Below are 18,350 nucleotides of genomic sequence, written 5' to 3'. Positions count from 1 at the left end.
GGGCAGCGAGACAGGCCGGTGGGGGGGGGGGGGAAGCAGGAACATAGGGCCCGGGGGAAGCAGCTCCCCAGTCACCGCGGGGGGAGGACGGGAGGTAGCAGGCCAACGGTCGTGGGAAGGGCTCGGGGGAGCCTCCGCCGCCGCGGCCCCGGGAAGGACACTCACCCTCGGCCCTTCCGGTTATTGCTCCCTCTTCACTGTGCCCACCCGAGGCGGAAGCGCCTGAAGTCCTGGACAAACCCGTCCGGGCAGCCCTTCCGGAAACACTCCCCTCCGTCATCGCGCACCTTCGCCTACCCGGCGCGGAGCGTTGACGTCACACTCCGGCCGCCATGACACCGGAGGCAAACTAGAACGCATTGCCCCGTGCCCATGGACAACAGGAGAGGACGGGGTTGAGGGGCGGAATGGCCTCCTCGGTGGTCCGAGCCACGGTCCGGGCCGTGAGCAAGAGGAAGATACAGGCCACCCGGGCCGCCCTTACTCTGGTGAGTATCGCGGGGGGTTGCGCTGCGCCCGCGTCGGCTGTTAGCCCCAGGGCCAGGTCTGTGGGGCCGCGGCGGGGCGGTGAGCGGAGCCCGTTTCCGGCGGGTGGGGGGGGTCGCCTCTCCGGGCGATGGCTGTCCAGCCCCGTCCCGTGGTGAAGAGCGGTTCCATGGCCCGGACTGAGCAGCACCCCCGCGGGGGCGGGGCGGGGCGGGAGCAAATGACCGGAGCCCCCCCCCCTCCCCTCCCCGGCCGCGCTGTCCGCCGGCGGGCTTGGCCAGGCGCTCTCGGTTGGGTCGCAGGTGAGAGCTGGGGCCGGCGCGGTGGGATGAATCCTGGGTCGCCGACTGTCGAGGTTCCATTGCGAGGTTGGCGATAGTTGATGTTTTTCGGAAAGCCCCTGCTCCTGGAATCACGAGATCACACGAGACTCTTGGCTTTCACTTACTTTTAAAGGAGCCTTCACCTCTCGGGGTTCTGCAGGAAAGCTTGAAAGGGGCAAGTAAACGCACGTAAGGGCTCAGGAACCAGAAGTCACACACAAAGATCCCTGCATAGAAATACACTCACAAGCACAAGTGTATGTTTTCAACCTCAAATTTCAAACCAGTCTCGTAATTTTTTTACGAGACTGACTCCCTATTTGGAATGTTTGGAGTTGGCAAAATCGTCACCTCTAGTAACAGTTGAAGAATCTCTCGCTGATGCCACCTACTCAGCCATACAGGGATGTCACCTGTGCTGTGGCTGAGTATGTTAACAAGGGGGCCTGGGAAGAAGCTGTGGTGCTGATAAGTCAACTGTACCAATGTTCACACAGATCAGCCCTGCCTTTCTCTCTGCCCATCTGCACAAGTACAATCAAGGTTCTTTTAATCCATGATTGCCCTATAGAAACGTACCTCTCAAGTGGCCCCTGGTTTACATGGCACTTTACGTTAAGAGTACTTTCCTTGTGCTGTGTGCTACTAAGGCCCGCGTTGGACTGCTTGTAATGTGTTTGCGTATGTACGCAAATAGAAATAGGTAAGATTTATACTTATGACCACCAGTTGCGTTTTTTCTTTTGATGTCATGTCAGAAAAGGTCTCTACGGCATGTCATCGGCTAAAAATGCAGAAAAAAGGCTCCGAGAAGGGCACTGAAATGAGCCGGCACACTTGTGAATGAGGGGACTTCTGATACAAGGACAACTTTCTTTAGAAAAGACAAGAGTAAGAAGACCAATGATAGAAATGAAAGAGACAGGGGCCTACTTAGATGTTCTTATGTATCCTTCCCCTTCACAGTATATCGGGTGGCCCTTGATGGATTAAATAAAAAGAAAACTTAGGACCTAATTCTCCCCTCCACTGCCCATTCTGTCTCTCTCGTTCATGGCGTCTGCAGAGCAACGTTCTAGTAATATAATTGTAGGTCCATCAGCCATTTCGCGGTCTCCTCAGAAGGTGAAAGATGACCTTCATGCAGTCCCCGCTGTGAAGTGATAAACCGTGACTAACGTCATCAAACCAGCCACTAAACTTTGACTGTCAACCTCCCAGTCAAAAGAGCAACAAAAGAAGCACACGCAAAAAGTGCTCATTCTAAAACAGGGGTTGTATGTAGATAATGGAGTGTAGAAATTGGCCTTCAAAATTGACAAAAGGAGTATGATTATTAAATTACATGCTTCATTTGTAGAACTCACGTGCCACAGGCCATTATTGAGGCTACTTGATCAGTAAGACTTATAGCTGGACACTTGTAAATTAAAGGGGGGAAACTATGTTAACATCTGAAGTGTTGCATCTCCAAAATTAAAGCAATACAAAATTAGCAGGGCTGGCAAGCAATTAAAAACGTTCATCGTGATTAATCTCACGATTAAAAAAAATTAATCTCAATTAATTGCGTGATTGATCGCACTGTTAATAGTAGAAAACCATTTATTGAAATACTGTTGGATGTTTTTTACATTTTCAAATATATTGATTTCAGTTACAACACAGAGCACAAAGTGTACAGTGCTCATTTTATATATATATTTTTGCTTACAAATATGTGTGCTATAAAAAACAAAAGAAATATTTTTCAATTCATCTCAATCAAGTACTGTAATACAATCTCTTGAACTTATAAATAACTGCATTCAAAAATAAAACAAATAAAACTTTGGAACCTACAAGTCTATTCAATCCTACTCCTTGTTCAGTCATCACTCAGACAAACAAGTTTGGTTGCGTTTGCAGGAGATTATGCTGCTCGTTTCTTGTTTACAGTGTCACTTGAAAGCGAGAACAGGAGTTCACATGGCACTGTTGTTGCCGGTGTCGCAATGTGCTAGATTCGTTAAAGATTCATACGTCCTTTCATGCTTCAGCCACCATTCCAAAAGCAGTGCATCCATGCCAGTGAGGAGTTCTGCTCAATAACCATCCAAACCAGTGCAGACTGACGCATGTTCACTTTAATCATCTGAGTTGCATGCCGGGATGCAGACAGTTGATTTTCTTTTTTGGTGGTTCACCTTGTGTAGTTTCCATATTGGAGTGTTGGTTTTTTAAGACTTCTGCAAGCATGCTCCACACCTCGTCTCTCTCATATTTTGGAAGGCGCTTCAGGTCCTTAAACCTCGGGTGGAGCTCTCTTTTTAGAAATCTCACATTGGTACCTTTTTTGCATTTTGTCAAATCTGCAGTGAAAGGGTTCTCCAAATGAACACGTCTGGAGTCATCATCTGAGACTGCTATAACATGAAATATATAGCAGAACGCGGGTAAAAAGACTCTCCCCCAAGAAGTTCAGTCACAAATTTAATTAATGCATTATTTTTTTAACGAGCGTCACCAGCATGGAAGCATGTCCTCTGGAATGGTGGCCGAAGCATGAAGGGGCATATGAACGTTTAGTATATTTGGCATGTAAATACCTTGCAATGACGGCTACAGTAGTGCCGTATGAATGTCTGTTCTCACTTTCAGGTGACATTTGAAATAAGAAGCAGGCAGCATTATCTCCCGTAAATGTAAACAAACTTCTTTTCTTAGTGATTGGCTGAACAAGAAGTAGGACTAGTGGGACTTGCAGGCTCTAAAGTTTGACCTAGTTTTGTTTTTGAGTGCAGTTATGGAACAAAAAAAAAAAAATCTACATTTGTAAGTTGCGCTTTCACAATAAAGAGATTGCATTATGGTATTGTATGAGATGTATTGAAAAATACTATTTCTTTTGTTGTTTTGCAGTGCAAATATTTGTAATAAAAATAATAATATAAAGTGAGCACTGTACGCTTTTGTATACTGTGCTGTAATTGAAATCAATATATTTGACAATGTAGTAAAACATACAAAAATATTTAATAAATTTCAATTGGTATTTTATTGTTTAACAGTGCGATTAAAACTGCGATGAATCATGATAAAAAATGTATCGCAATTAATTTTTTTTTAGTTAATCGCATGAGTTAACTGTGATTAATCAACAGTCCTAAAAATTAGAGTTTACAGAAAGAGAGGAAGTGAGATACCAATGCTTTCAAAAACATAACTTTGAATTGCCTGACGTTTTTTTCATCTTAAATTTCAACCATGAGAGTGAGAAGGTAGGTGAGGTGGTAATTTTTTTTACGGGATTAACTTCAGTCGGTGGAAGATGCAGGGTTTTGAGCTTCATAGACTCCTTCAGGTCTGGGGAATGAAATCCGTGTGTCGGAGCAAAATTCAAGTTTTGGATAGATTGGTAAGCTTACGGCAGAACACAAGAGGCCACTTAAAGTGGTCATTTGAGGGTTAGATTGGTATGAATAAGGGGTTTGAAGTGGGCAGTTAAGGTTGAGCAGGCGGGGAGGGGAGTGTTATAAATGGCTCATTACAACAATGTCCATGTTGAGTCCATGGTTTTTGATGTCTAGCAGAGTTATGAATTTAAGTTCCCAGGCTTGCCTTTTGAAGATGTTGTTGTGCAGATTTCCTTTGTGGACAAATATTGAAAGTGAAAAGTGTTTTGCCTTTGGGTGATAAAGTATTTTTGTCTTTTATCATTTCTCTATGCAAGTTAATTTGAGAGCGTAGTCATTGTCTGGTTTCACCCATGTTGTTGAGGCATTTGATGTGCTAGAGGATGTACACCACACATTGTGATAAGCACGTGCAGTTCCATGTATCTTGACAGGTGTGTGGCGGGATGGGGGAGCAATTGATCATCATCATCATCACCACAGTGGTGATATTTCTGCGAGTTTTGCATCTGTTGTTGTGGTACGTTCTTGTACCACTTTGAGTTGGTGTATCCTGGTCTGTGGGGAGTTTGCTTCTGGTGCCCCGCTTGGTGAGGCCTGGGGGCTGTTTGAAGGCCAAGAGTGTGGTTGGGAAAGTTTCTTTCAGGATGTGGTGCCCATTAAATATGGGTTATAATTATTTGATACCCAATAGGGATTTCATTGTAGGATAGTAGCAGTGTGCCATCAGTGGCTTTGTTTGTTTTTTTCGTATATTGAAGCAGGGCATTTGGGTGGCTTTTTCCATGGTGCAATCTACTTCTATGGTAGAGTGTCCTTGTTTGAAGTGTGTTAAGGAGCGTATCCTAGACTTTCTCTTCAAAGCATCTTCTGTGGTATCCGAGTGTCTGGCTGTAGGGAACAGGTTTTTCTGGTGTGTCTGTGCTGGTTGCTGGATCTTGAGGTAATGTGGTGATCCGTGGGTTTCTTGTCTAATGTCGTTTGTAGGGTTCCATTCTTGAAGCTCATGATGGTGTAAAGGAAGTTGATGCTGGTGTGGGGAATGATGTGGGAGTTCTTGAGAGAGTTGGATGGATGGATGGTGGTGGTCGAAGTTGCGGTGGAAATCTGAAGGAGTTTAGGTCTTCTGTCCAGACGATGAAAATATTATCAATCTATCTCGGATACATCGCTGGTTTCATGATTAATGATCTTGCACTCATAAACCGTACGTATCTCTTTTGTAGGTTTATTTTTTTAAATTAAAATAAAAAACTTCTAGTGGTTATCTGTGACCGTTACTGGCAAGAATATAATATGAATCCAAAGGACTGTTGGGGCATCAACTGATTTCCAGCTCGGGTCAAGAAATTTCCCTTCAGCATATAAGTTAACCTTAAAAAAAAAAAAAAAATAGTCAGAAGACTTATCTGAATAGCTGCCAACACTCCAAGTGCATACAGGATTTGGGGGACAGGCTTGGAAGGAATTGACTAAAAATTCACAGATTAGAGATGTAATAGTTTTACCCCTCAAAACTAAGACACAAAATGGTTTTAACTTCAGAACTCCTCAGTGCACGATCTGCTCGCTTGGGCTGTGTGCTGAGATCAGGACATGAGACTTAGTTGATGATTTTATCCGATTCAGAAGGAAAACTGCATCAGAGTAGAGTTATTTCGACTTGAGAAGGTTATCGTCACAACTATAAAAGCGAGATTTTTTTTTTTTAAATGAAAACTAAACTTCTGTAGAAACTGCCCCCTGATTTCACCATGGAAATTTCCTGCTCACCATTGATAAGTGAGAGAATGCATTTGTCAGTTTTGGCTTTATTATGGTAGATTTATACCATTATGAGGGCTTATATAGTCCTTTGCATTAGCTGTCAGTCTTCACTGTGGGAGACCTGCTATTGATGTGTTTCGTCTCTGGTATTGCAATTCCTGCGTTTCCCTGGTGATTGAACATCAGGCAACTTGCAGGTATATAAAGTAGACTTCTTTGATGGCTTTATTTGTTTCTGAAGCCAGTTCTCTGATAGCTAGACCTTGATGAGACTGATTTGTGCAGAGCCAGAGAGTCTGGCTTCTCATAGAAACACTGTCAGATTAAAGATCATAGTTTAATAACACAAGAAAACTTAATTTGTTATCTTAAACTGAAAGCATTTCAAAATTCTCAGTTTTGCGATCTGTGTAGTTATTCTAACATTTCACTTGGATAGGGCAATGAAGGCATACTAACATTTTCTGGGTATTATGCACTAGCATGATATTGCAGTATATGGTTGCAAACTTAACAAAAAAAAAATCTTGTGACGAGCTTCTCAAGAAGTTTCTCAATTTTCAGCATGGTATTTTTCAAAAAGAGAATTTAAATTTTAGTCCCAAACTTTCTGCGATGTATTCATTTATTATCTACAAATGTGTTGTCTGTCTGGTGGGAGGCAGGGGGGCTAGTTGATCCCCTTTACATTATGGTTTCAGCTTGTGGTGAAGTTAATTTATAAACGCTGTCCTTTTCAATAAATCCTCATGTGCATTAACCAGGTTAATTCTATGAGACCTTGTCTACGCTAAAGAGAAAAGTCGATCTAAGCTACACAGTTTGAGTTACATGCGTAGCGTAACTCAATCGACGTAGCTTAGATCTACTTACCGTGTGGTCCACACGACGTCGACGGGAGACACTCTCCCGTTGATTCCCCTTACTCTTCTCAATCAGGTGGAGTACGTTAGTTGACGGGAGAGCGATCGGCGGTCGATTTAGCGGGTCTTCTTTAGACCCATTAAATCAACTGCTGATGCATCGATCGCCTCAGCGTCAATCCTCCTGTAAGTGTAGACGAGCCCTGAGTCTACGTCTGACAGACAGCTTAAAATTATGCAATTTAGGGTGTTAATTGTAGGTTGTAACTGCAAAACACACCAGGTTGAATGGCTAGTTTGTACTCTCGCTAGTGACACCAATGCGAGAGGTGGACTTCTGACGTGCGGGAGGAGAAGCTGAACTGAAAACTTGAAAACTGTGAAGCTGGAATGAAACAGTGCTTTTATTTGCAATGGACAGTAGAAGCAGTAAGAGACTGAATATTATTCAGAACTGTTAACTTTTCCCGGCTTTGAAAAATGTTGTTAAAATCTCTTTATTTTTCAGACTCCGTCAGCTGTGCATAAGATCAAACAGCTTCTTAAAGATAAACCTGAGCATGTAAGTACAAATGGAAGGCATTCTTGTACGCTATTCTAATATTTTTATCTTACCTTATGGAGAGCATTCTTAATTAGTATTATACTAGCAGCTGTCCTGTGAAGTACTTGTGATCAGTGTAAAACAATGCAGCTTGAAACAATCACTGTGGACGCTATATAGACATGACTTTATTTTTTTAAGAAATGCATTTATCCAACAAGCTTTACTTTCATATACAGAAATCAAGTGAGATGGCTGGAAATGACTATAATGACAATAAGTCAACTGTCGTAATCTTTGAGACAGATTAAACTCCAGCATGCTTTCCTTAAAGGTTTAACAAGATTTTAATGTATGTTCATACTACCACTTTAATGAAACTAGTCTAATCTGTTGATGCTAGTAAGATAATGATTTCCTAGTATGACCAGAGATCTCCAACTATTGATGTGAAGGTATTCTGCAACTAATTCAATGAAACTTTTGAATTTCTGAAAGCAGGTTATTTTGTTGCGAAGTATGTTATGTCCTTTATAATGTTGCCCCTTCTGATCTGAGGGTTAGCTAGTATTTGGGGTCTTGCTTGTTTCCGTTAGGAGAAGATGTTGATGCTGCTAGTCAGGTATTTCTTTGGTGTGATCCTGTTTATTTACAAGAATGGACACCAAGTCCTATTTCTCTGAACACAGTAAAAACAAACGGCAAGTATTTTCCTTACCTAGAGATCCAAGTCTGCTCCAGCAAGTACTATGCCCAAAAGAAAGTCTGTCTCTTATTTTCTTAACAGGGCCACTCTCACAACTACTTCTCACACTTTCTGTTTATCACACACACAACTACAACTTGTCAAGTCCCTCGTCCCTGTGTTTGTAACTGGTCCCAAGGAACCCTCTTAGCCCACGTGGTTTAGCTTCTGATCGACTTTGCCATGTGGCCGTTGCCTTGGGTGGTGGCTTGCTTGTTTCCAGCTATCGCTGCATATGGGGCATTTAATTGTTATAGGCCCGTCAGTTTTTACAAGGTCCGTGATTGTCATAAATTAAAGAACTTGTTGGCGGCAGCCATTAACACTATCCAACACAATAATTACACAGATTATTTCCTTTCCTCCCTTACTCATAATTATGTAGTAAAGATTTTATGTGTAGGGTACAATGTGGTTGTTTGGAATAGACGGTGTCGCTGTGCAGAGTGTTTTCTGGTCCACATGTCCTTGGCAACTTCTCCTCAACTGTTGTTTATGCAGATGTTCTTTTGGTCTGATCTACTTGTAGTTAGTGGTTAGAATATATTGACTGAATTATGAGTCGGTGTGGCTTGCTGGGTCAAGGTAGAGCAGATGTTAAAAATGGGAAGGGCTGAGTTAAAGGCTGAGTGGTAATATGGCTAATGGAAATGGCAATCCATGTAACTTTTTCGTATATTGTGAAATAGAGGTTATCTATTAAGAGGTTATCTATTATCTATCTACTAAGCGGCATAGCAGTGCTGTGAAAATGTAACTGTATTTGGCTCAGCCTCAAATTTGCCAGCGTTGTGTAAATTGTTTCAATTGCTCCTATAATGAGGAGAAGTAAGCGCCGGCCTGCAACTCATTGCAACAGGCATAGAGAAGATCCTGTACTATGATTTTTACGGGGCGGGATGAGAGCCGGGTGAGAGAATCTGGAATGCAGCTCTAGAACTGGCTTCCTTTCTGTGGTGAGTGTGTGTTCAAGTTTGTAAAGTGCTGTGGACTGACAGTACTCTATAAAGATAAACTGTCTCATTTGAAGTTATAAAACCATTTGGCTTTGAAGCAAAATTTTCTCATCCAAACTGTTTATAAGGCCAAACACCTACAAGGGTGCCAACAGTTTTATTAGTGAATTACATTAGAACGCTATTTTTACACACTGTAGGTCTTGTCCACAATAGGAACACTTGTATGTGTAGCTTTCCACTATTGCAGCACTGCAGGTGATAGCAAAAGTAGACTGGAAGTTGTAGTGTAGGCAAGGCTTAGGCTAACCCTGACAATATGATGGTAGAAGTGCCTCTGCTCCGTCGACATTTTCACCACTATTACAACCACTAGTGTAGAATTATAGGTATCAGTTGTACCGGTGTACTGCATAGCAGTTAGGCTTCAGATTGAGTATAAATAGTATGCATTTTATAACTTAAAAGTTCGGACTCACTTTTCCAGTCAGTCTGTACCAAAACAAAACAAAACCCCAAAACATTTTGGCTCTTCAGTTTTAAAATGAATTCATCCTAATTTTAACCCTAAATGACAGGGGGAAAACATTGAGTGGTAGCTATCGAGTTGATCCGTTCACTGAGTTTCCAACTCTCTGCTGGCACACTATAAATTTAAATAAAAGTGACTAAAACTCTCTTATATTTCAGGTAGGTGTGAAAGTTGGAGTCCGTACAAGGGGCTGTAATGGACTTTCGTACACGTTGGAATATACAAAAACAAAAGGCAACTCCGATGAAGAAGTAGTTCAAGATGGTGAGTGTTTGTTTGTTCTTATCTATTTGAAGCAGTAAAAAGGAGGGGAGGGGAGGTGCAGAATAACTTGATTACTAAACTTCCAAACTATAATGGAGTAGAGACGGGCTAGAATTTACTGGCTGCATGAAGATACTGAGAGAAATCCTTGGATACCCGAGCAGGAATTGCTGTTGCTGGGCCTTTAGATTCCATTGTAAAAGTACCCGCTTGTTAAAACTTCCTGGATTAAATTTAAATACTGCTAGCACAGAGGATACAAATTGCATCCTTTTTCCTCCCCACCATATGTCCAGGCTGTACCATGGGTTGGAGTTCTCCAAGGCCTGGGAGGCTATGTTTACATCGGGTGGTGGGGTGGCAGCTTTGAGTTAAGGCTTGGGTATCGTAGGATCCTCCTTGTGAAGGTTGCTTGGTGGAGCACATCCTCCAGGAGGCTTTGTCAGAAGCACTTCTTTGTCAGCACAGCCTACTTCTTTTGGCTAACCTTGGTGGCTCCAGGCCCTTGGGGTTGCTGCATCCCTGGGTTAGATTGATATACGCTGGCACTGAATATACTAAAATGAAACAAAGGACCTTCCAAAAACCACTGCTTTTATATAAACTAATGGATTCCCGTCTTGGGTTTATCATTATTGGTATTGTTTTTTATTTCTTCAGCTACAAAGCCAAATTGGCTTATTAAAATGAGGAATCATAAATTAGTCTTAAATCAAAACTGCAGTCTTAATGTTCACCATCCTGCAGCCTGTAAAACTTCTGTTTGCTATTGGAAAAGATAGGATTTCCAGCTGTTAAGACTTCAGAAGCACTAATTCCTAGCCCTGATCGTTTTACTTTTTAGTACATTGGATGGATCTTATACCTTCCGTTAGTACAGAACTAAATATTGCTAGTAATTCAGCTTCACCCCTATAACTTTGGCAAGGGAAAGGATAGTGCATTTGAGAAGGAAATAAGAAGAAAATATTTTTGAGGCAGGTTTTCTTTAAAGAGTCAGCTGCTTGAAAGCAGCACAGAGCTTTGGACTGTTAGTAATCCCAATAGAAATGAATTAATGAACATTTCATAGACGCCAAGGTCAGAAGGGTTCACTGTGATGATCTAGTCTGACCTCCTGTATAACACGGGCCATAGAACTTCCCCAAAATAATTCCTACATCATATGTCTTTTAAAAAAAATCCAATCGTGATTTAACAGTTGTCGGTGACGGTGAATCCACCATGGCCCTTTAAGTTGTTCCAAGGGTTAATTACTCTCACTATTAAAAATGTATATCTTATTCCAATCTGTGGGAGTGTCAAAGCTGCACTTTATCGTACAATTACACTAATACATTGGCATGACCCCTCATGAAGTGTAAATAAATATACCATAATATCAATATTCAACCATTTACAGATAGCAAGTGATAGTAATCTCAACTTGAGTTCTGTAGCAGAGGCAAGAAAAGGATGTAAAAGGAAAGTAGTAAGAAAATGCAGCAATAATTTCACTGACAGACCTCTTTTTTAGCTTCATTTTATATCAGTTATCTACCAGATTGTACTGTAATACAAGACCTGTGTCAGATTACATTAATTGTTTTGTTTTTGTCCCATTCAAGGAGTCAGAGTATTTATTGAAAAGAAAGCACAGCTGACACTTCTAGGAACTGAAATGGACTATGTAGAAGACAAAGTATCCAGTGAATTTGTTTTCAATAACCCAAACATCAAAGGTACATGTGGCTGTGGAGAAAGCTTTAACATTTGAAATCTCAGGAGTATTACTTTGGCTTTTAACACCATGAAACACTTCTTCATAAGTGTGACTTTCTAAAGCTGTCACGTTTCTTCCAGGTTTTTAGGCTTTGTAAAATGTGTCTGCATTTCAAGGAAAATAAAGTGAATGCGTTTGGGAAGTGTAACCTTCTGTTAAATTTCAGCACTGGTATATTTATGCAGTCATTTGGGGTGAATTGAGCTCTAGATGGTAAGAACAGCAAGGTGCAGTAGCACTTCTGTATTTTCATATGTGAAGGGAAATAAATCTCAATATTTCTCCTTTTCTTGTCATTTCCCTCTCCTTCACTCCTGTCAACCCCCCAAAAAGTGTTCTGTAAGAATACACTGCCTATGCATTCTGCTTTAACTAGAAGAAAACTATAAGATTGTATATGTATGAATAGGCTTCAGAATTAACTTACCTTCTTCTTTTTAAATGAGTGTATGTATCTGACAGAGGTTTCCAATGTCTTCACCCCTTGATACTTTGAGCATGGCTTTACTGGTGATCTGTTCTCAAAGGAAAATTAATAAGCTCTAAAAGGGAGGAAATCTTGCCTCCTTGTGCTAACATTTTCGTGTTACGTCACCAACCGTGGCTTCATCTTAGAATGAGCTAATTCAAGTCTCCAAAGTTATGCTCACCCTTGCATTTTGAGTTATCTGATTCCCTAAATCAATGTTTTCCTTTCCTTGTAGCAAGCACAATCTCCTTGCTGCAGCCAGAAAGACAAGCAGTGTGGTGTTCAAAAATAATGCTGCATCTTCAACTATTTCAATGTTAAGGCAGAATGTGCACAGGCCTCTTTTTCCCATACCCCATATTTCTGTCTTTGCCCCCAGTTGACCAAGACAACAAAATTCCTAAACTGCTTCCAACCCAGGTCCTCGCTTTTTGCAGTACGTGTATGTATTCCCCTTATGCTGTCTGGTCACCCAACAAGGAAATTGTTTTATGATGATGGAAGGAATTTTGTCACTTTCCTATGGTCATACCCATGACTGACTTTCTGTCACAGCTCAAACCTCATTGGTAACTTCAGTAGGTGTTAAGCTTTCCCTGATAAGGCTTACTCTAAATTCTGTTCAACAGTTGTTTGGGGTGAAGGTAACTTTGTAAAAGAAAAATTTCACTCTGGTTTAAAAACACTTCTGAATCTTTGACTTGTATAAAAACAATGAAATTAGTTCTTTTGTTAAACTGACACTGGCATTAATTTAAAGGAAGACAAAACTTATTGCTTGGAAGAAGCCATTGATAGAATGAAACTAGTTTAATCCCCCTCTCGCTCATTAAGATCCTTCTGGCTACATACCAATCTTCCCAACTTGTATCGTTCTTTAGCACTTCCTCCCCAGCTACTCAGGCATCAATAAACATCTCTCCAGGCTTTCCGGAAAGCCAGGTTAATTTAAGTGGCCACAAATGCACCAAGCCACTCCTGCAGCTTGCAGGAGTAGAGAGGGGAAGAAGCTATTGTTACTAGAGCAGTTGAGCTGAAAGTTTGCCAAAAAGAGTGGGGGAGGGGGAAGGGAGCTCACAAGGAATACCTGAATGCTGTCTTTAAATAACGAAGGAGTTGAAGTGGGAGAAGGAGATGGGACTGAATAAGGCATAAAGCCTGGAGATTGACTATCCAGGGTTGAATTCATTCTGGAAAACTGTTTATTGGTACTTGAGAGAGACAACTGTGGACTGTTACTTGTTGAGGGAGTGGAAATGCAGCTAGAACTGGCTGAGGGAGGAGGAGGAGATAAAACTATGGCATCCTCCCTGCAGTAGTCAGCACAGCCCTCAATAATAGAAGGTTGAAGCTTCCATATGTATTGCTTAATTAATATTCATACTTGAACTTTAATTTTGTAATGTATGCAATTTTGATGTAAAAACACTGGAGTTTTCCTTCATCAACTCTCATACACAAAGGGTTGCTTTATTATATAGTAGTTATAGAACAGTAATAAAGTATATGGGGAGAACCTGACAACAAGCTCAGTAGATTTGAATTTTTAATGCCACAGTCCTCCATTCCTGCCAAAAAATAAAGTCTGTGTGGATTTGTAGAGCTAATGTCTAAAATAATTCAAATGATAGACTAATTCTCACATTTCTAAATCTATTCCTTACTGGAAAGTTTTAAAAAAAAGAATGTAACAGGTGGTTGGTAAAAGTGCTATCCCTGTATTCACTCTAACTCTGTTTGAGTTCTTGTGGGCTTTTGCATATTCATGGGTTTGTGTATATGCTCTGTGAGTGAAAGTTGATACTTCAGTATTTTGTGAAATAGTCTCTGAAGAGTGTGTCGTATTTACTAAAGCACCTAACGCACAATCTGTTAAAGTACATTTATGTAAATGCTAGTAACTTATGTATGAATATAGTTTTGTTAATCAGTCCATCTACAACATGTGCAATACTGTATGTAGAGTTCTCAGCTGTAATAAATAACTGCCTGTTGGTAAACATTATATACTCGTGTCTTGCACAAACTATAACAAACGAGCACTTCATGGTCATACAAGTAGCTCAGTTATAGCATAATGTATGGTTGTAAACTGATGTTCACAGAGGAATATTCGCTTCATGTTTTTTAACTAACACTGGAAAAATACAGTAGGTATGTAATAAGAATGTCAGTTAAGTATAAAAATGAAAATATTTTGCTTGTCTCAGAATATACATACATTGAAGTCGTTTTTATACCTTAACGGGAAAAGTAGGGTGATAGAGTAGTTATATTTTGTGTTAAACTGTTCAACTTTCTCTCTGTAGGCTGAAATTCAAGCAGCCAGATGTTCATTTCTAAAATGTCTACCTGCCAAATATACATATCGTAGATTCCTCTAAGAGGAGGAAAAGATTTTGTGTAGACTAGATTGTGTGTTGGTGTAAAGGTTTTATTGGCATGAGTTTGCAGTGTCTGTGTGACTCACAAGTGGGAGAAATCATGAATTATCCAGGTCATCCCAAAGAAGTGCTAGTAAAATCTTTATCTACACCAGGGGTGGGCGAACTACAGCTTGCGTAGCCGCATCTGACCCTTCAGATGTTTTAATCCAGGCCTCGAACTGCTACTGGGGAGCGGTGTCTGGGGCTTGCCCCGCTGTGTGCAGTGGCTCTGTGTGGCTCTTGGAAACAGTGGCATATTCCCCCTCCGGCTTGTACATGGCTGGGAACTGAGGGCAATGGGAGCTGCAGGGATGGTACCTGTGGACGGGGCAGCGTGCAGAGATGCCTGGACATTCCTCCATGTAGGAGCAGGAGAGAACATGCCGCTGCTTGAGGTAAGTGCTACCCAGAGTCTGAACCCCTGACCCACTCGCGGGCCCCAGCCCTGATCCCCCTCCTGCCCTCCGAACGCCTTGGTCCCAGAGCACCCTCCTCCATACCCAGCCCCACCCCAGAGCCTGCACCCATAGCCAGAGCCCTCATCCCCTCCCACACCCCAACCCCCAATTTCATGAGCATTCATGGCCTGCCATACAATTTCCATACCCAAATGTGGCCCTCAGGCCAAAAAGTTTGCCCACCCCAATCTACACACACACCACAGTGTATTTTCTTATGCTGAGTTTTAGAAAGTATTATGCTCTTTATTATCCTTCCACCTGTAGTGGCCACCTTACCATATACAGACTTCTGAATGACAGGAGAAATTAGGAGAAATACATTTTTGTAAATCCATTTGTCATTTATTTTAAAGTTCAGTATCTCATGATGCAGCAAGGGTACATTCAAGTGTTTTATATAATTAGGGAGTCTGGAATTCCAGCAGGTGTCTTCTAGCTCTGCCAGTTGTAAGTACAGGATCTTAACAGTTTCTTGCTCAGCACTGACTATAGCAAGTCACTTTACCAGATTTACCCTTTGCGGAATGTCAGGGCTTGTTCTTTTGGGGGAAAGAGAAATAGCTGTTTGAAAGCAGTTAATAAATTTGGTATGTTAATAGTCCAAGATGGATTAATGGGGAAGAGTGTACATGAGCTCAAAGGTGCAAAATGAAAGTGGTTAATCCCAGGGCTTTAGAAAGTAAGGAACACAGTACATGGATATAGTCACCCTACGGTGTAATGCTCTTTTCCATGCTGGAATTAAGGCTCATCTAGCAAAAATCACTTCTGGTTATATTCTTTCACTTTTTTTTTTTTAAGTTGCCACTTCACTAATGAGTACTACAAATTGGTAAAAGTACTTCATCTATATTAGTTATCTGACCACTGAGTAGTCTCATTCCTTGTGCTAATTATTTTTTAATGACGTATTTTATACAGTCAGCTCTAACAGGTTTACTGTATGAGAGCCCCTTACCTTAGGGGAATAAACTGGTAATGTATGCACTTCGATTTTTTTTTGTTCCTGAAAGGCATTAACAAGAATTGTTGAAAATATGTTGTATTCACTATCTGTATAGACAATTTTTTTCCATCGTACACAAACATTTTCCCTGTTGGTGTATAAAGACATCTGCTGCATCTAAAGACTGAATGAATTATTTCAGAATTTACTTTTTGGTGATTCTCTGATCTTGCATGTGATTCCCTGACTTCACATCATTTTTTAAAGTGAAAAAATGTGAATGCTATATTTCTTAACTTATGCTCTTTGTAAATAGTAAAGACTTCAGACTCAGTATTTCATGCATTTTAGGATTGCTATTTTATCTTGGTCAGCCAAGAGGACAGACTACAAGCAGTGAAGTTGCCTGGCGAGATCCCATATACATTTAAAACTTGATAAAAAAATTAAATTTGCTACATGAATAGTAACATTGTTAAATACCAAGTATTTCAGTACAAGGGCAAATAGTGATCAATTTGACAAAATGAAATAAGTACTTTCAACGAATACAATCATTATAGAATTTAAAAGGACATTTGGGTCTAATTGCAGTTCAAAAAAATCTTGTCATTTTGTCATTGCATAAGGTCTTGAAAGTGAAATTGTCTAGAAACAAACTATTAATGTTCTTTCATCGGATACGATCAGAGAAATACAAAAAGTAAACAGCATATATGCTAACATTAGATTTTTTCATTCCTTTCAAATTTCAATCGAAGGATTTTCTCAGGTTAAAATTTTTTTTTTTTAAATAAGTGTCCTTTTTAACTTGTTGCCTCTAAACTATTATGCACTAGATCTACCCAGTTTGATAGAGGTTTTTTAAATTAATGATCCTGAATGTCAATTGGGTACTGTATTTAGCTACCCAAAAGAAGGAGCTCATTTCACTTCAGAAAAGCCCTTCTGAGAATTGCAAAGAAAAATCTGACAAAGATACAGGATAGTCACCTTAATACTTTTTGCAAAGTTCTTCCACATGGATCTACTCCCAGCAATTGCATCTGAGATCGGATTATTTTGGCCAGCAATCCATTGGGGCCATGCTTCTATCAGGGGCAGCTCTAGGTTTTTTGCCACCCCAAGCAAAAAAAATTTTGGCTGCCGCCCCCCTCTCCCCTTTTTTGGGGGCGGGGGGGCTTTACACATGTTTGCACTCGGCAATTTTTTTGTTTTGGGTTTTTTTGACTGTTTAAAAAAAATGAAAACAGAATTTGTAATTAGAGAAATAAAACAATTTCCTACGAGTGTATTCATTTAATTTTAGCAAGATCACAATTACAAACAATTTGGGTTCAACTATACACTGTAACAAAAAACAGTAGTAGTCTTTTAATAATTCAGTGAAATCTAAATTTTTTCTAATGGTACTTTCAATTGAAATTAATGCAAGTCCTGACAAATGATTGAGACATGGTGGACCTCAAATAATTTTTTAGTAATTTCAGTTTTGAGAAACTGCACTCACCAGAAGCCACTGATACTGGTAATGTTAAAAGAATGCGTAATGCTATAGCAGTGTTTGGAGTGAGGTGCTTGGGGCTGTACATCCTGCCTGTGGGCCCCCAGCCCGATCTCAGACCCAGACCCACCCACGCAGAGAAGACAGTAACCCACAGAGAGGCTGGGTGGGTCAGTTGCAGGGAAGGGGGCGGACCAGGGGCACCCGTCTAGCACCAAGCCACCGGGGGCAGCGGGTCCCTTACTGGCTGTGGGTCCTGCCCCGATCCCAGGCTCTGCTCGGCTCTGGCTCCTCTGCCGCTTGTGATGGGTGGGGGAGCCACATTGCCCCGCTCCCCCAGCAGCATGGGGGCAGGGCAGGGACCGTCCTCGGCCCGGGATCGCCGCGCTGAGCCTGCCTCCCTTCCCCACACAGGCGCTCGTTGGTTGGCTGAGCAGGGCTGGGGGAGGTAAAAAAAAAAAAAATGGTTGGAATGCTGCCCCTGGAAATGTGCCACCCGAAGCACGTGCTTGCTTTGCTGGTGCCTAAAGCCACTCCTGGCTTCTATCCATCCTCCCACCTGAGGGCATATAGGGCAGAACAGTCCCAATGACCCCCGCCCCCGTTCCTTCTTACCAGATGTGATATTGTGATGCAACCCATCTAGTGTTCTCCTTCTCTGCACTGGTTAGTATTTGTTCATACAGTTTGTTCTTTGATTGTGTATATAATATATATATAGACAAAGCTCTGTCCTTGCCTCCGTGGGTCTCGCATTTTCTGGCAGATTTCGCTAGCCTCAGAGGCTCACTGTGACACTCCACGTAACTCTTCTCTCTCTAGAGACAAGGGTCACCATCTACTGAGCCATTTTCATCATAAGCCAGCGAGGGAGGTGAAGAGAAGTTATCCTTCCTTGCACAGTCTC

The 18,350-nt window shown here is 41.4% G+C and overlaps 1 protein-coding gene across 1 annotated transcript; it reads left to right on the top strand.

Moving 5' to 3' along the window:
- The first annotated feature begins 353 nt into the window (after window positions 1–353).
- ISCA1 (iron-sulfur cluster assembly 1) lies at window positions 354–14,111 on the top strand. Its single transcript, XM_038402310.2, has 4 exons — window positions 354–488; window positions 7,343–7,396; window positions 9,770–9,875; window positions 11,483–14,111. Exons 1-4 carry the CDS (start codon window positions 408–410, stop codon window positions 11,629–11,631), a joined length of 390 nt encoding a protein of 129 aa, XP_038258238.1. The 5' UTR covers window positions 354–407; the 3' UTR covers window positions 11,632–14,111.
- The last annotated feature ends 4,239 nt before the right edge of the window (window positions 14,112–18,350 follow it).

The sequence above is a fragment of the Dermochelys coriacea genome, chromosome 5, assembly GCF_009764565.3.
Source record: "Dermochelys coriacea isolate rDerCor1 chromosome 5, rDerCor1.pri.v4, whole genome shotgun sequence".
Classification (NCBI taxonomy): Eukaryota; Metazoa; Chordata; order Testudines; family Dermochelyidae; genus Dermochelys; species Dermochelys coriacea.
This window is presented reverse-complemented; position numbering and strand designations above follow the sequence as displayed.